The sequence below is a fragment of the Ostreococcus lucimarinus genome, chromosome 10 (genome assembly GCF_000092065.1).
Source record: "Ostreococcus lucimarinus CCE9901 chromosome 10, complete sequence".
Lineage (NCBI taxonomy): Eukaryota > Viridiplantae > Chlorophyta > Mamiellophyceae > Mamiellales > Bathycoccaceae > Ostreococcus > Ostreococcus sp. 'lucimarinus'.
This window is the reverse complement of record NC_009364.1, coordinates 305,776-327,854: the sequence shown is the minus strand read 5'-3', so window position 1 is coordinate 327,854 and position 22,079 is coordinate 305,776. Positions and strand designations below refer to the sequence as shown.

At 61.7% G+C, this 22,079-nt stretch overlaps 12 protein-coding genes across 12 annotated transcripts; 6 read left to right on the top strand and 6 right to left on the bottom strand.

Moving 5' to 3' along the window:
- Positions 1-406: 406 nt before the first annotated feature.
- Positions 407-790, top strand: OSTLU_26158 (predicted protein; the record flags this gene model as incomplete). The annotated part of the gene is made up of 1 exon (XM_001420108.1): positions 407-790. The coding sequence occupies one exon, from the start codon at positions 407-409 to the stop codon at positions 788-790; it is 384 nt and encodes a 127-aa protein (XP_001420145.1).
- A 44-nt stretch (positions 791-834) lies between these two features.
- Positions 835-2,604, bottom strand: OSTLU_94867 (predicted protein; the record flags this gene model as incomplete). The annotated part of the gene is made up of 2 exons (XM_001419934.1): positions 835-1,480; positions 1,523-2,604. 2 exons carry the CDS (start codon positions 2,602-2,604, stop codon positions 835-837), a joined length of 1,728 nt encoding a protein of 575 aa, XP_001419971.1.
- Positions 2,605-3,387: 783 nt separating this feature from the next.
- Positions 3,388-4,041, bottom strand: OSTLU_7116 (predicted protein; the record flags this gene model as incomplete). Its single annotated transcript, XM_001419933.1, has 1 exon — positions 3,388-4,041. A coding segment is annotated over one exon (654 nt), but the record flags the coding sequence as incomplete, so codon positions are not given.
- Positions 4,042-5,643: 1,602 nt separating this feature from the next.
- OSTLU_25152 (predicted protein) lies at positions 5,644-7,218 on the bottom strand (the record flags this gene model as incomplete). Its single annotated transcript, XM_001419932.1, has 1 exon — positions 5,644-7,218. One exon carries the CDS (start codon positions 7,216-7,218, stop codon positions 5,674-5,676), a length of 1,545 nt encoding a protein of 514 aa, XP_001419969.1. The 3' UTR covers positions 5,644-5,673.
- A 102-nt stretch (positions 7,219-7,320) lies between these two features.
- OSTLU_26154 (predicted protein) lies at positions 7,321-8,627 on the top strand (the record flags this gene model as incomplete). The annotated part of the gene is made up of 2 exons (XM_001420107.1): positions 7,321-7,343; positions 7,565-8,627. The coding sequence occupies 2 exons, from the start codon at positions 7,321-7,323 to the stop codon at positions 8,625-8,627; spliced, it is 1,086 nt and encodes a 361-aa protein (XP_001420144.1).
- Positions 8,628-8,718: 91 nt separating this feature from the next.
- On the bottom strand, positions 8,719-11,589 carry OSTLU_25151 (predicted protein; the record flags this gene model as incomplete). Its single annotated transcript, XM_001419931.1, has 1 exon — positions 8,719-11,589. One exon carries the CDS (start codon positions 11,587-11,589, stop codon positions 8,725-8,727), a length of 2,865 nt encoding a protein of 954 aa, XP_001419968.1. The 3' UTR covers positions 8,719-8,724.
- A 98-nt stretch (positions 11,590-11,687) lies between these two features.
- OSTLU_19706 (predicted protein) lies at positions 11,688-13,372 on the bottom strand (the record flags this gene model as incomplete). The annotated part of the gene is made up of 3 exons (XM_001419930.1): positions 11,688-12,081; positions 12,115-12,817; positions 13,019-13,372. The coding sequence occupies 3 exons, from the start codon at positions 13,370-13,372 to the stop codon at positions 11,690-11,692; spliced, it is 1,449 nt and encodes a 482-aa protein (XP_001419967.1). The 3' UTR covers positions 11,688-11,689.
- Positions 13,373-13,711: 339 nt separating this feature from the next.
- On the top strand, positions 13,712-14,239 carry OSTLU_17077 (predicted protein; the record flags this gene model as incomplete). The annotated part of the gene is made up of 1 exon (XM_001420106.1): positions 13,712-14,239. One exon carries the CDS (start codon positions 13,712-13,714, stop codon positions 14,237-14,239), a length of 528 nt encoding a protein of 175 aa, XP_001420143.1.
- Positions 14,240-14,553: 314 nt separating this feature from the next.
- OSTLU_26150 (predicted protein) lies at positions 14,554-15,911 on the top strand (the record flags this gene model as incomplete). Its single annotated transcript, XM_001420105.1, has 2 exons — positions 14,554-14,642; positions 14,900-15,911. 2 exons carry the CDS (start codon positions 14,554-14,556, stop codon positions 15,909-15,911), a joined length of 1,101 nt encoding a protein of 366 aa, XP_001420142.1.
- Positions 15,912-16,290: 379 nt separating this feature from the next.
- On the top strand, positions 16,291-19,533 carry OSTLU_26149 (predicted protein; the record flags this gene model as incomplete). Its single annotated transcript, XM_001420104.1, has 1 exon — positions 16,291-19,533. The coding sequence occupies one exon, from the start codon at positions 16,291-16,293 to the stop codon at positions 19,531-19,533; it is 3,243 nt and encodes a 1,080-aa protein (XP_001420141.1).
- Positions 19,534-19,825: 292 nt separating this feature from the next.
- OSTLU_37948 (predicted protein) lies at positions 19,826-20,550 on the top strand (the record flags this gene model as incomplete). The annotated part of the gene is made up of 2 exons (XM_001420103.1): positions 19,826-19,924; positions 20,110-20,550. 2 exons carry the CDS (start codon positions 19,826-19,828, stop codon positions 20,548-20,550), a joined length of 540 nt encoding a protein of 179 aa, XP_001420140.1.
- Positions 20,551-20,637: 87 nt separating this feature from the next.
- OSTLU_26147 (predicted protein) lies at positions 20,638-21,099 on the bottom strand (the record flags this gene model as incomplete). Its single annotated transcript, XM_001419929.1, has 1 exon — positions 20,638-21,099. One exon carries the CDS (start codon positions 21,097-21,099, stop codon positions 20,638-20,640), a length of 462 nt encoding a protein of 153 aa, XP_001419966.1.
- Positions 21,100-22,079: the final 980 nt, after the last annotated feature.

The window sequence follows — 22,079 nt, the reverse complement described above, 5'->3', positions numbered from 1 at the left end:
GCGACGCGCGCGCGATCGACGCGCGCCGAGCGGTCGTCGGGCCCGCCGCCTCGAAAAGCGCGTGGTCGGGAAAATTCGGACAGTCGGATATAAAGAGCAGTGTGACGGTATAAATAAAAAATGAGAAACGGATGGGCTAAAAAGGGAATGGAATATCCAGGCGTCGATCCCGGCACCTCTCACACGTATGGTCGACGTCTTCGCGTCGACGCGCACTGAGTATGCAAAGCGAGCGCTCTACCAGATGAGCTAATATCCCTCTCACTGTTAACGTATACGAATGTACGCGATCGCGCGCCCAAGGCTCGCCGACGACGCGGCGACGCGGGAAGTTATGGGTTTTCTCGGCGCCGACGCGGGCGCGCGCCGACGTCGACGCGCGCGGCAGTCGGCGGCGTCGCGAGGCATGACGAGCGCCGCGCGCGAGGCGGCCAAGGCGGCGATCACGCATCTCACGCGCGCGCGCCCGAACCTGTACGAACTCTCCAGCGCGCTCGGCGACCGCGGGATCGGACGCGCGTTCACGAAGCACAGCTGGCGGGCGCGACCGGATTGGTATCCGGACACGTATTGGACGCTGACGAAGATAAAGACGCGACCGAGCGGGCGATCGGGAGAGGCGTGGGGACGGTTGACGTGGAAGGGACGAACGCGCGAGGGGGAAGAGCGGATCAACGGAAGCATGAAACCGATTTGGCGGGAGCTGCGACGCGAAGACGGGGACGGCGACGCGCGCGGAGGGCCGCGGTTGTCGCAGCCGGCGGCGATCGACGACGAGTCCGCGGGTTAGAGCGATGTCATTAGCTGTTGTGAATCAAATGTAACTAGATTAGTTCAGTAGATGATGGCTTCTTGCCCTCGAATGTCTTCGCGGTTCATGCGTCTGCCTCTGTCGTCGCGCTGAGGCTTTACGCGCGCCGCTTCGTGGTTTGCCAGCGCATCTGGGACGTGGTTCTTGCTCTCGATGAGAAGTTCTTTGAGCTCGTACATGATGTCGCGATCGTCGCTCGTGAGGAAGCTCACGGCGGTGCCCTTGCGACCGGCGCGACCGGTGCGCCCGATGCGATGGGTGTAATTTTCAATCGTGTGCGGCAACTCGTAATTGACGACGAGATCGATGCCCTTGACGTCGATCCCGCGACCGGCGACATCGGTGGCGACCAAGATGTCGTAATCCCCAGCCTTGAACCCGCGCAAAGACTCCTCGCGTTGGTCTTGCGATTTGCCGCCGTGTATGGACGCGCACGAGTACCCGAGACGGTAGCACAGATTCGCCACGGCGTCCACCGAGCGTTTGGCGTTCACGAACACGATGGCTTGCGTGTTGGGATGTCGCGATAACACGAGCTCAAATTTGGAGTCGCGCTCGTTTCTCGACACCCAAATAATCTCTTGCTTGATCAAATCGGACGTCTTCCCGGCGCTGCCGATGGTGACCACCGCGGGATTGCGCAAATAACTTCTCGCCAGACGCTCCACGCTCGGAGGCATGGTGGCGGAAAACATGTACGTCGTTCGGTACTTTGACGACGTCGGCCCACCTTGCTCGAGCGCCTGGCCGTCGAGCTCTTCCGCCTCGTCCTCGGGTTTCAAGTTACCCGATCCCATCGCCTCCATCACCGCCACGACTTGCGGTTCGAAACCCATGTCGATCATGCGATCGGCTTCGTCGAGCACGATGTAGTTGCACTGACTGAGCACGGTGTATCGGCGCTCAATGACATCTATGATACGACCGGGCGTACCGACTAATATCTCCACCCCTTTGCGAAGTTTAAAACCTTGGTCTTCGATCGATTGACCGCCGACGACCAAGCCGACGCGATAGTCCAAATACTGCGCAAACTTGAGAGTCTCTTCCTCAATCTGTTGCGCCAACTCGCGCGTAGGGGCCATGATCAGGGCGTACGGCCCGTGCGCGGCAATTTCGTCCGTCATTTTCGGAAGCTGCATGATGTGCGCGAGCATGGGGACGACGAACGCGCACGTCTTACCCGAACCCGTCTCGGCGATGCCGATGACGTCTCTCTTCAGCAAACCGATCGGAATGCTAGCCATTTGAATCGGCGACGGCTTTTCGTACCCAACCTGCGCGATAGCGCGCAATATCTCTTGTGGCAAGCTCGTGCACTCTTTCCACGCGCGCATGGGAAGCGGTAACTTGCCGCCTTTGTACGAAATGTTAAAGTCTTCTCGAAAAATGCGCCAATCGCGCTCTGTCATGTCTTCCAACTTTTTATCACTCCAGTGCTCCTTGAAAGTTCGTTTCAACTCGCGCGCCTCGACATCCTTACGTTTACGCTCGCGCTCAACTTCCATCTTTCGCACATCACCCGCCGCGTCCTTCGATCCGAGATCCTTCCTCGACTTGACGATGAGTTCGCGCTCGCGCTCGGCGTTCGAGCGCGCCTGCTCCCTTCGATCCACGCCCCCGATCATCCCTCGACCGAACATCGGCGCCACTTCGTGCGGCCGATCGTACAGTGGATTCAAATCTCTCGACGTGTCTTCCTCTTTCCGCCAATCGAACACAAACTTTCCTCTATTTGCTGTCTTCACCTTTTTCGACTTCGCGTCTCCGCCCATGTATTGTCGCTTGAGCATCTCGAGCTCGCGTTCGCGCTCGTCTTGCTCATCTCGTCTCCCACCTCGATCTCGATCGTCACGATCGCCCCTACCTCCACCTCGCCGCCGATCATCGCGTCCGCGACCACCCCCGCCGTATCGAGGCGCGAATCGAGACGTCGGCGCGTTCCGCCGCGTCCCGCTCGTCGACGGCGGCGGCGGCGGCGGCGCCGCCTTTCGACCTTCCTCCGCCCGCGTCCTCTGCGCCGCGACTTCCGCCTCGCGACGCGCGATCGCCGCCTTCGCACGCTCTTCTTTGCTCAGGAACGTCGGTTTCATCACCGCGCTCGCGTCTTCGCGGCGTTTCTTTGCCAAATCTTCCAACGACGGCGGGGGATTCCGCTTCGTTTCGTCCGTCATTTTCGTTCGATTCAGCGCGCGCGCGTCGAGCGGTGCGATGCCGTCGCGCGCGACGCGTTCGAAAGTCTCTCGCTCTCGCGCGCGCTCGGTCGCGCGTCGCGCGCGCGCGTGCCGCGAAGTGAGGCGAACGGTTGCGGTTGCGTCGAACGCGAGAGGACGCCGCGCGCGAGAGACGCGAACGACGATCGACGCGCGGCGCGCGAGCGCGCGGATTCACGGCGAAGAAATTACAAAAATATTATTACGCGAACCACGACGCCGGGTCGGAATAGAAAATGTTACGCGAACCACGACGCCGGGTCGGAATAGAAAATGTTACGCGAACCACGACGCCGGGTCGGAATCGAGGGCGAACGTCTTCGCGCCCGCGGGATCGCCGCCGACGAAGGAACCGCTCTCCGCGATTTCGTAAACTTTACCCTCCGCGCGCGCGTCGAACGCCGCCTCCACCATCACGCGCGCGACGAGCTCGCGGCTGATCTCACCGCTCGTCATCACGTCTTCCCCGGTGACGACGAGCGGATTTTTCGGCGCGTCCGTCTTCAACCCAGCCGGTCGAACGATGGTCCACGGCACGCCGCTCGCGCGCAGGTGATTCTCCCCCACGAGCTTTTCTTCGAGCACCCTTCCGAACGCGTTCGTGATCTTGTATCCAGCGGTATCCTGCGCCCCGAATCCCGGTCCGTTCGTCAGGATGGACGATATCAGCACGACGCGCTTGACGTTCGCTCGCTTCGCCGCGTCCGCCACCGCGCACACGCCCTCGTTATCCACCGCGCGCGCCGCCGCGTTCATCTTCAGCGGATTTCCCGGCACGAATCCCGTGGCGACGACGACGACGTCGAAGCCCTCGAACGCGAGCGCCAGCGCGTCGACGCCGCGCGTGACGTCGACGCCGTCGAGAATCTCCACCCCCGGCAGCGCGTCCAAGCCGAGCTTCGTCGCCTTCGCCGCCGATCGCGCGCCGGCGACGATCGCGCGCGCCCTGCCCGCGCGCGACAGCTCGCGGACGACGAGCGCGCCGGTCTGGCCCGTGGCGCCGACGACGAGGACGCGCGGCGCGTCCGCCGCGCGCGCGGTCGAGCGGTCGAGCGCGGCGAGCGCGAGCGGGAGCGCGAGCGCGACGCGACGCGACGCGACGACCGCGGACGCGTCGGACGGCGCGGCGCGAGCGACGGGCGCGCGGGCGCGCGGCGCGGGAGGTCGAGCGCGCGCGATCGGCGCGACGGGGGCGCGCGCGAGCATCGTCGGTTCGCGAGCGGCGGTGTGCGGGACGAGACGACGCTCGGAATCGCTCGGAATCGCTCGGCGTCGCTCGGCGTCGAATCGCGCGCGAAAGGAATAAATCTCAAAACAAATCAACCGCCGCGTCGATCCGACGTCCCGGATAGACGCTCGAGCGTGCGAATCAAATCGTCCGCCGTTCGCCGCACGTCGTCGCTCGACGCCGACTTCGCGCCCAAGCCCTCCGCTCGAAGCGCGTCGTCGAACGCGTCCAGCGCCAGCGTCACGTCCCTGAGCGTCAATCCGTTCCTAGACGCGCGCATGCCGTCCTCGCTCGCGAGTCTCGTCACCGTCGTCGCGTCGGCGCGGAGTTTCGATAGATTTTCGCCTCGCAGCGCGCGTCGCGCGCCGTCGACGTCCCTATCGTCGCCCCGCGCGCGTCGTCAGTCCCGCGCGCGTCGCCGTCGTCCCATCGTTCGCGTCTCGCGTCATCGCGTCGTCGCGCGCGTCATCGCGTCGTCGCGTCGCGCGTCGCGACGCACCCCGCGAGCGCGAGCGTCCTCGCGCGCGTCGCCTCGTCGACGTCGCCGCGCAGTCGCCGCGCCGTCGCGCCGTCCGGCGCCGTCGCGTCGCGTCGCGCGAGCGCCGCGAGCACGGCGTCGTTCGCGCTCGCCGCGCGCGCCGCGCGCGCGCCCATCGTCATCAGCGCGCTCGTCGCGAGCGCCGTTCGCGCGAATCGCGCGCGCGTCGTCGTCGCGTCGTCGTCGTCGCGCGTCGCGCGCGCGCGCGCGCGTCGCGACGCGACGACCGCGCGCGGCGAACGCGTCGCGCGCGCCGTCGCGACCGCGCGCATCGCGCGTCGCTCTGCGTCGCGCGCGCCACTCGTCGACGCCGGGTCGTTACGACGATGACGCGCGACGGCGACGGCGACGGCGACGGCGCGGTCGCGCGCGCGCTGCGCGCGGTCGCGCGCGACGACCTCGAGCTCGCGCGGTTCGCGATCGAGCGCGCGTCGAGCGACGCGGACGACGAGGACGCGCGCGCGACGCGCGAGGCGATCGCCGCGCTGTGGACGTCGGACGACGCGCGCGCGACGACGACGCTGCGGGACGCGACGTGGCGCTCGCGCGCGACGGCGCGGGCGGCGGAGGAGGCGCTCGTCGCGACGCGGGCGCGCGCGATCGAGGGCGCGGGACGGGCGTACGCGCGAATGGAGGCGGCGACGCTGGGGAGGCGGACGGCGACGAACGCGGCGACGGCGAGCGACGACGCGGCGCGGGCGGGATGGGACGTCGATCGCGCGGGAGGGATCGTCGAGACGCGAGTGATGGGAGGACGGCGCGCGGAGGGCGCGGCGGTGAGCGCGACGGACGCGCTGCGGATGTGCGCGGAGACGGTGGCGCGATTGGACTCGCGGTGACTACGTCGATATTCGGGGGCTATGTCGCTAGTGATGGTGATTGTCTAACCCTTGACGACGGCGATGGGGCGCAGCTTGACGCATTTCTTGGAGATGCCGGCGTCGTGACACGTGTTGACGACTTCGGTGACGTCCTTGTACGATTCGGGCGCCTCCTCCATGACGAGTTTCGGCGAAGCGACGCGAATCGCGATGCCCTTGGTCTTGAGCTTGGCGAGCACGTCTTCGTACTGTAAGACGTGTCTGGACTTGTTGCGGCTTCGCGCGCGACCGGCGCCGTGGCACGTCGATCCGAACGTGTCTCGCATGCCCTTTTCGGTGCCGGTGAGGATGTACGAGCACGTCCCCATCGTGCCGCCGATTAAAACCGGCTGACCGGTGTACTGGTAATCGACGGGGATGAGCGGGTGATGGGGTGGGAACGCGCGCGTGCTCCCTTTGCGGTGCACGAGCAGCGTCTTCATCTCTCCATCCACTATGTGCTCCTCGAATTTGGCGATGTTGTGCGACACGTCGTACACGACGTGCATGTCGAGCTCGTCTGGCGGCTTGCCGAACATCTTCGCGAACGCTTGTCTGCACAAAAATGTCATGCTCGATCGATTCACCCACGCGTAGTTGGCCGCACACGCCATCGCGGCGAGATAATCTTGCCCTTCTTGGCTGCTTATCTTTGCGCACGCGAGCTGTCGATCGTTTACTTCGATGCCGTCGCGCTCCATCGCGCGCTCCATCGCCGTGAGCGAATCCGTCGCCACCTGATGCCCCAAACCTCGACTTCCGCTGTGAATCATGATACAAATCTGCCCAACGCGATCGATTCCCATCTTCTTCGCCGCGAACTCGTCGTAAATCTCATCCACGACCTGAATCTCCGCGTAATGATTCCCCGCCCCGAGCGTTCCCATCTGCGGCAATCCGCGCTTCTTCGCCCTCGCGCTCACTTTACTCGGATCCGCATTCAACATACGCCCGTATTCTTCCGTGTGCTCTTTATCCTCCGCCCACGCGTACCCTTCCCTCAGACTCCAATCCATTCCCATCTCCAACGCCGCCTCCAGCGCCGCCGGAGACGTCGGAATGATCCCTCGCGAACCCACGCCGACGGGTATGTGATCGAACAGCGACTGCGCCAGCGCCTCTTTCACCGGTCCCACCTCCGCCTCCGTCAGATTCGTTCGCAGCAACCGCACGCCACAATTTATATCGAACCCCACCCCTCCCGGCGACACGATCGCGTCGTCGTCCCCGCAATCGAACGCCGCCACGTTTCCAATCGCGAACCCGTACCCGCTGTGCACGTCCGGCAGCGCGATGGACGCCCTCACCACCCCCGGCAGCGCCGCCACGTTCGCGATCTGTTTCACCGCGGGCGAGTACCCTCCCCCGCGTCGATCTTCGTCGCAGTACGCGCGCAGTTCGTCCAGGACGAGCTCGCGCAGGCGTTCGTTGACGTAAATTTCTCCCGGCACGCGCATGTTCGGCACGAAACCTTTCGCGACGACGAGCTTCGTCGGCGACACCGCGCTGACGTACGCGCGCTCCTCGTCGTACGTGCGACGCGCGTCGGCGTCGGCGCCGGTCGTCATGGCGCGCGCGCGACGCGAGCGGCGTCGCGAAGTCGCGAATCCATCCCGACGGCGGCGCGGCACAAAGCGACGCCGACGCGCGCGCGGCGACGCCCACGCGCGATGAAGGTGCAGTTTAAGACTCTGTGAGTGTTCGCGCGAGCGCGCGACGCGACGCGAGGGCGACGGCGCGCGGGCGAGCGCGACACCGGACGCGGACGCGGTGGATTTGCGGCGACGTTTTGACGCGCGCGCGTTTAGACGCGACGCGCGCGCGCGCGAAGCGAGACGCGAATCGATGGTTGATGCGCGCGTAAACGCGATGACTGACGGGCGAGGACGCGCGACGCGCGCGCGGGCGACGCAGGACGAATCAAAAGTTTGATCTGGAGCTGGACGAAGGCGCCGACGTCGCGACGGTGAAGGCTGAGGTGCGCAAAGCGCAGGGTTACGGTGATGAGGCGATCGTTTTGGTGCACAAGGGGAGCGTGCTGAAGGATGAGGCGACGATCGCGTCGGCGGGGGTGACGGAAGAATCGTTCGTTGTGGTAATGGTGCAAAAGCCGAAGGCGGCGGCGAAGCCCAAGGCGGCGGCGGCGAAGCCGCCGACGCCGACGCCCGCGGCGGCGGCCCCGGAAGCGGCGGCACCGGTTGCGGCGGCGACGCCAGAGTCGAGCGCGCCGACGCCCGCGGCTGCGACCGCGGTGCCGGCGGCGGCGGGGGGCGATTCGGGGCTCGTCTCGGGCGCCGAGTTAGAAGCCGCCGTGACGCAAATCATGACCATGGGATTCGAGCGAGAGCAAGTCATGAATGCTATGCGAGCGGCGTTTAACAACCCCGATAGAGCGGTGGAGTACCTCCTGACTGGGATTCCCGAGACGTCGCAGGCGCCGCCGGCCGCGGCGGCGCCCGCGGCCGATGCGCCAGACGCGTCCGCGGCTTTGGGCGGAAACGCGTTGAATTTGTTCCCGGAGGGAATCCCCGACATGGCCGGCGACCGCTCTGGCGACGGCCAAATGTTGGATTTCCTTCGAGACAACCCGCAGTTTCAAGCGATCCGAGCCATGGTGCAAGGTCAACCACACATTCTTCAGCCGATGCTCGCCGAGTTGCAGCGACAAAATCCGCAACTCTACCACTTGATCAACAACAATCAAGAGGAATTTTTGGCTCTGCTCAATGAGCCGCTGCCAGAAAATATCCGAGATCTCATGGCCGAGGGCTTTGGCGACGGTGTTGCTCCGGAACTGCAAGGCGACGACGACGGCGCGCAGATCGAGCTCTCTCAAGAAGAGCGCGAAACGATCGATCGTCTCGCCGGATTAGGATTCCCATTAGAAATTTGCGTCGAAGCGTACCTTGCGTGCGACAAGAACGAACAACTCGCGGCAAATTATTTGCTCAATCTTTCCTTGGGAGGGATGGAGTAACGCCGTGAAATGCTTTTTGAGACGCGAAACACACGACGGTACTTCGCGAGAGTAGACAATGTAAGAGTGCTTCCCGATCCTACTGTACTACAAAGGGCTAACTAGATAATGCATTCACTTTCTCGAGCAATGAAGACATCTGCGCGTACGCGTCTGATTCCTCGAAGCCTTGCTTTTCGCCAACCTTGACGACACTCTTGACGTGAAGCCTGAGACTGTCCGCGCTTCCGCCTCTACCGGCTTCGATGTCGTTCAAAACGCCTTCAACCATGACTTTTGTCACCGCGGCGTAGTCTTCGTACGAATCGAAGTCTTTACGCCATCCCGAAGAATCCAGCGCGCGAACGCTCTTCAATCGGGCATCCGTCGCTTCTTCGTACTCTCCAAGGATGGATTTGTACTCGCCGAGCATGGCCCAAATTTGCGATGTCTCTTGAACTTTACGCTCGCCACCGCTACCGCCGGTTGCAGATCGAACGAGAACTTGCTCCAGCGCGGCTTCGAGTTGTAAGGCAACGCGAGGCATGCCAGAAGGGTGCGCAGATTCGGTTTTCGCCGCGTAAGAAATCGTTGGCAAATCGATGCCAGAGAACGCCGCAAGCATGTCCGCTGCGAGGTCGCCCATTTTCATATCTGCCCACGACTCCTCTTCTTCGTCCTCGACAGCGGCATCTTCTTGTTCCCAGCTTGCGGCGTCTTGAATCCACTTCGCTCCCGTCGGATCGGCTCGCGCTTCCCTCACGCGTTCAAGCAAAGTCTGAACGGTCTCCACGTGCACGCGTGCGCCCTGCGTGAGTTCGAGCACCTTGAGCAACGCCAAAGCGCTCGTCGCGAACTTCCCGACCTTGGCGCATACCATCGCGTGATTTTCCCAGGTGTGCCAGCTTGTGCGTTGATGCTTGATCGCTTCGCACAAAGCCGTGTGCGCCGCGGTGAACCGTCCGAGACGAATGCTTAGCGCCGCGACGTTGTTCCACGCCTGCCCGTTTTCAACGTCTATTTGCGTGCATCGCACGAAAGCCGCGAGCGCGTCGTCGGTTCGATCGCATTTCAAGCACGCGTATCCACCGGAAAACCATCCGTCTGGAAACAATGGGTTAATTTTAAGCGCATCCATCCAGTGCTCTGCGGCATTAGCCCAATCCTCTCTCGCCGCGGCGCGGCGCGCCAGAGACCGCTTCGCCCTGGCGTTGCGCTCGCCGCTCACTTCCCAAGCTTTCCAGTAGTATTGTTCGTCATCGAGAGCGTCACCGAGCGCGCACCAAAGTTTAGGATTGGTATCATCTGCCTGCAAGCGCCGTCGCACTAGGTCGGCCGCTTGTTGTTTCTTGCCCAATAAACTCAAGCAAACGATGAGCGAATCCCACAGCTCGACCTCCTCAAACAGTTCGAGCGCTGCGCCAACCATACCGATGCTCACGAGCTGCTCGCCGAGTTCTTTCTTCAGCGTCATCGCGGGAGGGAACCACGTAGAAAATACGAAGCGCATGCGAGACGACACCTTCGGGTGCGAACGCTCGAGCGTCTGTACCAAGTCTTCGAGCACTAATAGCGATCTTTCGCGGGTACGCGCGCGATCGCGTTCATATCTCGACGTCAAGACCGTCGTCGCGGCACGAAGAATTGGTTGTGACTTTTGCTGCGCACCTACAAATTCGGTGTACGGTGCCATTTCGTAACTTCTCAACCCATCGTCGGCTTGCTTTTTACGAACCGTAATAGCCGCGGCGATGAGGATCGCTTGCGCCGCGGAGGGCATTTGCGCCGGCGGTGGCATGCCTTCCATCAAACGAGGTCTCGTAAGAATCTGACTGCCGTCTTCGCTTAAACCCGTCAATTCTGTGGCGATGCGTGCCATAGCCTGCGAACGTCCCTCGAGCTCTAAATCGTCTAGCTCGCCCTCATCTTCGTCCTCGTCTTCGTCGTCGCTCTCGCCCCAATCCATCGAATCTAATTCAACGTTGAGCACGAGCTGGGACTTGGCATCTTGCTGATGAATCGTTCGGTAACCTAAAACACCACCGATCTCATGCTTCAAACCGAACGCCGCCGCCGCACCGCGCTGCAAAACATAAGCGCTGTCGACGTGTCCGTATTGGTGTTCCATCAACGACGCCTCCAGGCGAGCCATCGCCTCGAAGACGACGTCCTCGCGGTGCGGTGTCTGCCCTTCCACTCTCACCGGCGCAAATGTCGCTAAATTATACGCATGTAATCCCAATAATTCCCCACGCAACGTCGGCGACTGCCCCGCCAACGCTCGCTGCTGCGTGATGGCAACGCGCGCCGCGAACCACGCGCACATCGCGTCGTGCGACGTCCGCTTCGCCACCGCGCCCACGGGCACCGCCGCGCGCGCGTCCTTCAGGGTCAACGCCGGCACGTCTAACGTTTGCAGCCACGCCAACGACGTTGCGAACCGATCGAGCAAAAGCACGCGCGCCAGGTACAAATACTGCGGCATATCGCACCTCCCCACTAAATCCTCCCCGTCGAGCGACAGCCGCTCTCGCGCGTACGCGTCCCACGCCTCGTCCCTCGCCTCGCGCGCCGTCGCGTCCAGAAAAGGCGTCGCTCGCGCATTTCCAATCCTCGGTCCGGTCACTGTCGCTCGCACGAACGCGTACAGCGCCGCGACGCCCGCGCACGCGACGGCGAACGCGCCTTCGTCGTCCCGCGCGTCTCGCGCCGCGGCGCCCAGCGCTTCGTAATGCGCGCGCGCGTCTTCCCGCGCGTCGTTCGCGTCGACGCCGAGCGCGGCGAGGACGGTGGGCGACCGCAGGACGTCGTCGTAGGCGCCTCGACGCAGCGCACGCGCGAGGGCGACGCAGGATGTCGGCGCGGTTGACGGCGCATCCGCGGCGGCGGCGGCGGCGCCGTCGCGCGCGCGTGCGTCCGCGGGGCGGCTGAACGAGGTCAGGAGGACGTCACGACGCAGCGCTCCGAACGTGGGCTCGGACATGGTGGCGTGACGCGCGCGCGCGTGTGACGTGCGCGGTCGACGGCGCGGCGCGACGACGGAGTGGTTTGGTACAGAACTTGATATTAAACGGCGGCGACGCTCACGCGTTTTCGATCAAGAAACTAAACACGTCGGATAAAGAAACGACGCCCTCGACAACTTTGGTCGTTGGATCGACGACGATCAAGCGACGGATGTTGGGGAGTGATAACATCTCGAGCGCGGTGCGCAGGGTGTCGCCGCGAACGCACGTGCTGAAACGGCCGTAGTGCGTCGAAGACGGATCGTTTTGCTCGTTCAGAGCAGTCGGACGAGTCGCGCCGAGAGCTTGAGCGACACACATATCCTTGATTGAGGCGCGGTACGCGCTGTTGGCGGCCAGACGGATGACATCGCCGCGAGCGTAAAGATCCATCAACACGCCGTGCTCGTTGACGATGGGCAACGCGGATATCCCGTGTAAGACATCGAAAACTTGCTCGATCGACGCGTCTGGGGTGACCGCGCGTATGGGATAGAGCTCACGTACTAAGTAACTCTCTTGGACGCCTTCTGGTAATGGCGGAATCGGCTTCGAGCGAGAGCCGCCGTAGCGCTCGGTCCACGTGCCGATCGGCAACGCCCCGATGGGTTGCGAAAAGAGCGGCAGCGCGCTCGGAATACCTCTAAAATGTCTGTTTAAGCACGCCAAGACCTCTGCGAGATTGGTCATATGCAATAACTGCGGCGAGCCAGTCGTCGTGGACGTGGCCGCCGACCCACCCGCCGGGCACACCGAGCCGTGCGACAGCACTGGAACGTTGTGCACACCGGCCTCGGTCATGGTTAACGCTACGTGATACAACGAATCCTCCGGCTTCACGCAAATGAGCGGTTTCGCTTGAATATCCTCTTTTGCGTACTCCTCTCGAATGAGCTGAATCGTGTACTGATCCAAATCTGCATCGCTCAAGTCCTCGCGATCGGCCAGCGTCGCGGTTAACCGACGCATGATGTCGATGAAGTCGCCCGCGCTCAACAATCCGATGAAATCGCGCGCGTCCTCATCCCACAGTGGCGCGGCGTAGATGCCCTGTTCGTAAAACGCGTGAAATGCCTGACGAATGGGAAGCTTCGTGTCTAAAACCACGACCTTGTTCGATTCCGGAATTAGCTCGTACGCAGTGTGCTTTTGCAAAAATTCCATCACGCGCGCCCCGCTCGTGTCCGCCTCCCCGCTCTGCGCGCTCTCCGCCCCCGCGTCGGCGTCCGACATCGCTCGCTGCGCGCTTTGCGTGTCCATGCTCGTGCGCCTCGACTTGACGGATCCCGCGCGCGCCGCGGTCTCTCCCCTCCCCCCCGCGATGCCGCCCGCCTCTCGCACCCAGTCCATCCCGCCGCTCTCCGTGCTCATCGCCGATCGATTCATCATCGCCCCCGGCACGGGCACCGGCGCACTTCTCGGCGCCATCTCCGCCGTTCTCGGCGCGCTCGACATCGGCGGCGTCGCCCCCCCCGCCGGTTTCACGTACAACCAATTATTCACGTTCCCCAGCGGGTCCTGAATAAACGCCTGATTTTCGTCGTGTCGCCACTGTCCGTCCACGATGAATTTATACTGATGATACCCCGGCGGCAGATCGCACATCACCGTGAACACGCGATTCCCATCACCGTGCGTCTCGCACGCCATGGGCACCGTCTCCAACCAATTCGTGAACGATCCGCACAGGTGCACGTTATTCGCGCCCGCGTACGTCCACTGAAACCGCGTCGGGTACGCCTCGCCGTGTTGATTCTGCATCGTCGGCGTCTGCGCGTGCGGATCACCGTTCGCGTCCGCGCGATGCGCGCTCTGCGGCGTGCGCGCGCGATCGATCCCCGCCTCGTCCGCGTCGTCGTCGCGCGCGCCTCGTCCGCGATCACCGCGCGCGCTCATGGCGATTGCGTCTCGATTGCGTCTCGATTGCGTCTCGATTCCGTCGCGCCCGCGCGTCGTCGCGCCCGCGCGTCCGCGATCGAGCGCTAAGAGACGATCGAGCGCGCGGTCGACGCTCGCGTCGCGCGTCTTCGCGCCAGGGCGCGTCGGTCGTCGCGAAGTGCGTACGACTCGTCGGGCGTCAATTCGCGACGCCGCGACGCGATGGATCCCGCCACCGGGTTGCCGTACGGCTGGAACGAGCGCACGAACGCGGTGAGCGACCCGGGCAGAGTGGCCACCGCGAGCTTCAGCGCGCGAGGCGCGTACGGCGCGAGCGACGAGGGCGACGCGTCGTACAAGACGAGCGAAGAGGTTGAGGCCTATTGGATGTCGAAGATAGACGCGGAAAGGCGCGCGCAGGCGCCGGCGCCGCCGGGAAAGAAGTCGCACGACGAGGCGAAATCGACGCAGAAACGGCTGCCGATCGATTGGGACGAACGCGCGAAGCGAAGGGCGGCGGACGCGGAGCGGTACGGCGCGAGCGCGAACGCGAGCGGCGGTTCCGACGCGACCGCGAGCGCGAGCGCGGCGACCTCGCCCGAGCTCGCGCTCGTGCGCGTCGCCACGAACGCGTGCGAGTTGCTGGCGGCGGTTTTAGATCAAAGATTGGTTTCGTTGCCCGAGGAGGATCGAGCGGCGTTCGCGGCGGCTGTCTCGCGGTCGCTCGCGTTGGTCGTCAAATGTCGATGACTTCGCCCGCGTCGTCGACGTCGAGAGACGCGCGCGTTCGCGTTGTAATTCTACCAAGGTCTCATTTTTTCATCGTTCGCGGCTCGTCGTCGCGTCGCGCGCGTCGCGTTCGTCGCGTCGCGTTTCGCCGCCGCTCGTCGGCGCGCGCAACCCCAGCTGATCGCCTCTCATCGGCAGAGCGCGACTGCTACCATCGCGAGATGTCGCGCGCGCTCGCTCGACGCTTGGCGACGTCCGCCGCCGCGCGGTGGCGAGTCACCGACGCGCGCGCGTCCACGCAGGCGCTCCCCGCGCTCTTCGCGAGCGCGCGCGCGATGAGCATCAAACCGGGCAAAGATTTCAAAGTTCCACCGCCGAGCGTGACGAGCGACGCGGTCGGCACGGGCGGACGGTCGTCGTTCAGGTGCGCGCGAGCGATCGGTGACGCGACGCGACGCGCGATCGCGCGCGACGAGCGAACGCGGGTGGACTGGACGCGAGCGAGCGCGGGGCGATAGGTTTGAGGACGCGAGTAAAGCGGCGACGACGCGACGCGGCGACGCAAAGGCGCGCCGGCGTGGAAATCGCGTCGAGAGTCGGTGCACGACGCTCGTGCGAGTCGTCGCCGGTGGACGCCGACGAGCAGAGAGACTGACGAATGGGATTTTTGATGACGAACAGCGGGATCACGTGCACGGTTTTCGGCTCGACGGGTTTTTTGGGACGATACGTCGTCCATCACGTCGCCAAGAGCGGGTCGCGCATGATTCTACCCACGCGATGCTCGGAGAATGATCGTCAACATCTCAAAGTGATGGGAGACCTCGGGCAGATTGTGCAGTTGGATTACGGGATCAGAGACGAGGAGACGATTCGATACGCCGTAGAGCGGAGCAACGTCGTCATCAACATGGTGGGTCGAGAGTGGGAGACGCGTAACTTTTCGTTCGAAGACGTCAACGTGACGTTTCCAAAGAAATTGGCGGAGATTTGCGCCGACGTGGGCGTGCGTAGACTGGTTCACGTGAGCGCTTTGGGGGCCGAGGAAGACCACCCGAGTGCGTATTACAGATCAAAAGCCGCCGGCGAGGCGGCGGTGCGGGAGGCGTTCCCTTCAGCTACGATAGTGCGGCCGGCCAAAATAGTGGGCGTCGAAGATAGATTCTTGAACATTTTCGGCGAGCATTCGCGCAAGTATCCAGCGGTGCCTATCATCGATGGCGGCGACACCAAGCACCAACCCGTGTTCGTGGATGACGTCGCGGTGGCGATTCGTCAAATCGTCCACGACGAGTTGACGAGCGGGCGAACGTACGAGCTCGCGGGGAATAAGGTGTATACTTTTGACGAACTTGCGAAGATGGTTCTTAAAACCATTCGCACGCGCAAGTCGACGGCGTACATCCCGAGTTTCATCATGAAGGCGCTCTCGTGTCCGCACGAGTGGCTTTTGCGACGCGTACCGTTCCCCATGCCCACCCCGTTGGGCTTGACGCGATCGTACATCGACGCTCAAAGCCGAGATTACGTCAAGCGGGCCGACAGCCTCGGTTTTTCCGATCTCGGCATTGAGCCGAACAACATCGAAAACGGCTACGTGTTGGACTACTTGCGAAGCTTCCGCGCAGGGGGCTACCAAGTCGGCGACGCCCCGTGGGAACACGAAGAGCGCGACGCCAAACTATCCGCGTGATCGTACTCCATCGCACGCTCTCGCGTTGTAATATTTTCTTCTCCAAACCGAAACGAAAACCTCATCGAGCTCGCGCGAGGCGCCGAACCGCAAACTTTTGCGTTTGCGCGTCTACGCGCGACGCGCCGCCGCACTTCGCGCCGTGTTCGATCGCGCGCGCGCGCGCGCGACGGCAGCGATGGCGTCGGCGCAACCCGATCCATCGCGCGCGTCCGATGCCCCGATCGACCGCGGCATCGCCGCTTTGGGAGACCTTGGACTTGGACTTCTTCGTTCAATTTCGCGCGCGGTGTCGCGCGGCGGCGGCGACGCGGACGCCCGGACGAACGACCCCGAACCCGCGCCCGCGATTGCTCGAACACTTTCGCGACGCGATACGATGGCGACGAAATTGAACGAGGACGCCGTGCGCGCGGACGCGGACGCGAAAATGAAATCAGACAGGATTGAAACGCTCGCGAGAGAACGCCAACGCGAGGAAGCGAACGCGAGCGACGACGAAGACGAGGACGAAGACGAAGGGTTTCGAATGAAGCGAAAAGAAGAGGATGCGGCGGTACCGGCGTACACGTGGACGGCGACGCTGCGACGACGGGTGCGAGAACTCGAGGAGGGCGCTGACGTCGAGGCGCGAGAGGCGGGGAGGCTTCGGTTGGACGAGGCGCTCGGCGCCGCCGACGACGAAGACGCCGGTGATGTCAGCACGTTTGTGAATGGCGCTCCGACAGTGATTACTAAAATGAAGAGTCGAATCAATTCGATGAATGCGCCGACGGGCCCGACCGGTGTGCTGGTGAAGACCGCGCACGCAGAGGATAAGCCGATGCAGCAAGTCGTGGAAGACTCGTACTACAAAGCTGTCATGAGCGAAAAGCTCCCGGCGTACAAAGCACCGCGCCGACACATCGCGCGATTGGAGAATCTTGAGTCTGCGGTTTTAGACAAAGAGGGCAACCAGCTTCCTTTGTGGAAATCGACGAGCGACGATCTCGACGTTCTCGGCCCGGGTATCAGCTTGTGGTTCGCTCAGTTGAAGACGTTGGGTAAAACGTTTGTCTACATCACAATGCTCGCGTCTGTCGCGCTCTCGCACTATGTGTATATCGCCAATAAAAGTAGTAGCGTCGAGGTAGAGCCGGAAATAACGACGACACTCGGTGTCACGGCGGCGGGCGTTTATGCTTCGGCGTATGGTATAGATATTCGTACCATCATGGCTGTTCTCTCGTGCTTGGACGTTTGCATGGTTTTGATGTTCATGCTCATAACGGCGATTTTATCCAGACGTATTCGAAGCTTTGTCGTCCGCGTTGATGAAGCTTTACTCACTTTGGCGGACTATTCGCTCCAAGTGACCGGCTTGCCAGTAGACGCGACGGAGGACGAAGTGCGCGAGCACTTTGAAGAATTCGGACCCGTGGCAGATGTCGTCATAGCTCGTTCGTATGGTGCAGTTTTACGCGCGCGAATACATCGTGCGCGCTTATTTAAACGTGCAGAACAGCTGAAATCTGAACTGAGCGCGATCCGTCACACGCTGAAGAAGCGCGGCGAGGATTACAACGCAAACTACGCCTTCAAACGCAAATGGAAACAATTTTACAAAGCACGCGATAAGATGAACGCCTTGAAGGAAAAAATCGAGCAGCGTATGCTCGAGCCTTTTAACATCGTTTACGCTTTCATCACGTTTGAACAAGAGTCGGACAAAATGACATGTCTGGACGAGTACGCTCCGTACTTTAATTTTTTCAGAAGTAAGCGAACGAGATTTCGCGTCCACCCTCGCGAAGACGGCAAGGGCGACGCATTTCACTACTTGCGGGTTACCCAAGCCGTGGAAGCCTCTGATATCATGTGGGAAAATATGGCTAACGTGGGTTGGAAACAATACTTCGTACGACGGGCGATTACAACGATTGCTATCCTTGGTCTTCTCATCGGCAACATTATCCTTGTCGTTTTTGCCACCGACTGGGTAAAATCCGGCGGGCGATTACTCGTCAACTGTGGCGACTTGTTCGCCTCGGGGGCTTCTGATAACATGTACTGCCCTGCGATCTGGAACATCAACGAAAACAGTCTCGAAACCGATTTGGGATTGATTTCGAACGTCAACTTCCGAAAACAAGTCGAGAGCTCAGACTGCAACCCATTCATCGAGTCGGCAATGTGGTCGTATGACATGACGCAATACTCGCCATATTACGAAGCCGTGGGCGCGTACTCTTCATTAAGCGTCTCTAGCGCTAACGCTTATGGATATTCTGGTGGAGTATGGAATGGAGGCATGGACGCCTCTACGAAGGCCGATGAGTGTGCGGCGAAAATTTGTTATGACTGCATGTGTGAGAGCGCGATACGGTCGGGACGCGTGACAACCATCTGCAAAGACTACTTTTACGATCAACTACTAATCTTTGGTTTCGAAGTCGGTCGGCTGTCCGTCGTCGCATTGACGTCTATGCTCTTGTTGTGGACGTCGGGAAAGTTTGCGCTCTTCGAGCGCCACAAGACTGTATCTGCCACGGAAAGAACGACGAGTCGTTTTGCGTTCTTCACCCTCATCACGAACGCCCTGATTCTTCCGTTACTCGTTAACATCGAAATCAAGGGTTTCTCAGGCTTCCCAATCTTGTTCAGAGGAAGCTACGAAGACGTGACGTTGGACTGGTACGCGCTCGTGATGAGATCGCTCATGATTACTACATTCATCAACGCCTCGTGGTTTGGACCGTCGCGTCTTGTGCAAATGTGGCTCACGCAACTCTGGCGTTATTGGACGGCGCGATGGTGCACCACGCAGTACAACTTGAATCGTCTTTATCAACGACCAAAATTTACGCTCGCTGAACGTTACGGTCAGTGTATGACGGTGATATTTACCGCAATCGTTCTCTTCGCGGCCGCTCCAGTGCTCGTTCCGGTGGCGGCGTTCTATTGCTTCTTGGCGTACTGGAGCGACAAGACGATGATTTTACGTCACTCGCGCTACCCTTCGCTGTATGATCACAAGTTGGCGAGACAGTTTATGTCGTACGCCCCGCTGGCGTGCTTGGCGCACTTCGCCTTCTCATCTTGGGCGTTCTCTCAGTGGGACATACCGTCCTACTTTCTCACTGGGTTGGACGGGTGGGCCGAGGAAATTTACGACCAACGCGACTCCGATTTCTGGACCGTTAGAGCGAATATGACCAAGTACGAACAGCTCGACTTCAAAGAGCGATTCTATCGCGTCAATGGATTGATCCAATTGATCCCACTCATGGCGTACTTTATCTACTTGCTCATCAAAGCCTTCTTCTCGAGCGTCGGTAATACGGCGCTCTACTTGCTCGGCTGTAAAGGCTTGGGAGCGAGCGAATGGAAGGCTGACGTGCAATTCAGCAACTTCTCTGAAGCTCGAGACAACATGTTAAAGGATGGTGATCATGAAACTTCACTCTCTGGTTTGCCGAGTTACCGCGTGCAGGACAATCCGGAATACACGGCGTTATTCCCAGAGGCGAAACAGGTGCACGGCGCGTTCATCAGTCACGACGACGCCGAGCGCGCGACCGACGCCCCCGCGCCGGCTTCGACGCCCAAATGGGCCAATCGAGTCGCATCACCCCGCAAGTGACCTCATTCGTCATGTAATATTCGTAATGTAAACGCACGCCGCGATCCGTCCTCTCGAGTCTCACGCGTCGCGCGGCGTCTTGATTCTCGACTCACGGCGCGAGTAGATTCAGAATGCGCCCGCTCACATCGTGATCGTCACTTCGCGCCCGCCGGCGAGATCGTCGACCGCACGCTCGCGAAGTCATACACCGCGCGTTGACGCGCGCGTCGCACCGTCCAAGCGTCGAAACGAGCCGCGATTCGCGCGCGCGTCGTCGTCGTCGTCGCGAGATCATCGATCGCCGATCGTCATGTTCTTTCACGTCAACCTCGAGCGTAACATCACGCTCGAACCGCGACACTTCGGGGCGAGGATGAAGGCGGTGCTGGAGGAGAAACTGCGACACGAGGTGCGGCGGCGCTCGAGCGAAGCGAGGGAGAGGCGCGGCGGCGTCGAGGACGTCTGGCGCGCGGGTGAACCCTAAGACGGCCGCGGACAACGAAGGATAGAAGGCGCGCGCGCGACGCGCGGCGAAAGGATAGAAGGCGTGAAAGAGGTGACTGACGCGAGTGATGGTCGCTTGAACGATCGCAGGTCGAGGGCACGTGCTCGGGAAGGTATGGGTTCATCGTCATGGTCACGCGGCTGGCGGAGGTGAGCGAAGGCGTGGTGACGGACGACGGCACGGCGCGAGCGAAGTTTCACATCAAGTACGATTGTGTCGTGTTTCGCCCGTTCAAGGGCGAGGTCATGGACGCGGTTGTGACGCAGGTGAATAAGTTTGGATTCTTCGCCGAGGCTGGGCCGCTGCAGTTGTTCGTGTCGAACGCGCTCATCACGGAGGACATGCAGTTTGATAGCTCGGGGGAAAATTGTTACGTGAGCGACGACCAGCAGATTAGAATCCAACGCGACGCATCCGTGCGAGTGCGCATCGTCGGCATGCGCATCGACGCGAACGACATTTTCTGCATCGCGACGATTAAGGATGATTATTTGGGTCTCATCGATTTCGGCTCGGGGGGCGGGATTTAAGACGGCATTTAGACGAACAGAGAGAGAGCGCACAACTAGCGGCGACTGTTGTACATAGAATAAAAGAATATATAGTTGCTACTGATGTCATCTGTCGAGCATCGTCTTCATCGTTCTCGCGATCGCCTCTCGATGCAACTGCAGCGCCGTCTTCAAGTCGCCGAAGCGCTCGATATCCATCCTCGCGCCCGCGTCGCGAAGCAGATTCAACACCTCGACGTGTCCACTCTGCGCTGCGAGATGCGCGGCTGTGTTCCCCTGCATCTTCGTCGTGAAATCAACGTTCGCGCCCGCCTCCAGGCACGCGCGAACGCACTCGAGTTTATTTTCCAGAGCGGCCTCGAGCAGCGCCGTTCTCCCGTACCCATTCACCACCTCCGTGCTCACTCGGCCGTCTTTAAAAAGTACTCGCACGACGTCGTCTTGCCCTCGTCCGCACGCCTCGATCGCACAGAGCCTTCCGTTGCCCAAACCAAAGCCAAAGTCGACGCCTCGCGCGTCGCCGAACTCGAGCACGCGCTTCAGAGTCTCCACCTGCCCGCACGCCATCGCGCGCTGCGCCGCCGTGCGCAACTGCGCGATTCGTATCGCCTTCGACGACGCGTCCGGCGGGTCCGCGGCGTACGCGCCGTCGAGAAGCTCGTTCAGACGACGCAGATTACCCTCCGAGGCGTATTCGACCAACTCTTGTCCACCGCCGGGCAAGTCCGTGCCGGCGAGCGCGCTCGGGCCCGAAGCGCGCGCGAACGCGCGACGGCGCGGCGACGCCGAGACGCGCGCGATGGGGCGGCGCGGTGCGCGCGCGTCGACGGCGCGCATCGCGATGTGACGCTCGGAGCGCTGCGCGGCGGCGACCGCCGCGACGCGCTCGCGTTTCGCGCGCAGGCGTTGGAATGGTGTTACACAAAGAGACGAAGCGCTAATACTCGTTCGCCATTCGACCGATGTTTGTACAGAATTCTTGGAAATCGATCCTTCCGTCGCCGTTGATGTCCATGCCATCAGCGAGCTTGGCGAGGGCTTCGTCGTCGAATAAATGCTTACCGGTGGATTCGTCGAGCGCGCGGAGCATGGAGACGAAATCCTCCTTGGCGAGCGACTTTGATTCATCGAGGTCAAAGTTGGAGTGCCAAACGTGGTAGAGCTCTTTACGATGGGAATAGAAGAGTCGACCAAACGCTTCGCTGAGGTTTTGCTCCCATTGAGACTCGTTCGAGGCGTCAGAGTCGCCGGAGGCGTTTGATTTTTCTGGCGTGCGCGTGCTCCAGCGAACGCCGACTTTTCCCTCTCGCTCCCTGGATTGCATCGAATTCGAGAGCATCTCGCCAAACTCTTCGAAATCTACCGTGCCCGAATTGTCCACGTCAAACGCGCTCCATACCGCGGCGAGTTGCGCGTCCGAGAGAATCGCGAGCGACGGTATGCTTCGCCGCAAGGCGGTGTTGAATTCGTTTTGGCTGATGACACCGTTTTTGTCCGCATCCATCTCGTCGAACGCCGTCAACAAATCGTTTCCGGATTGTAATACC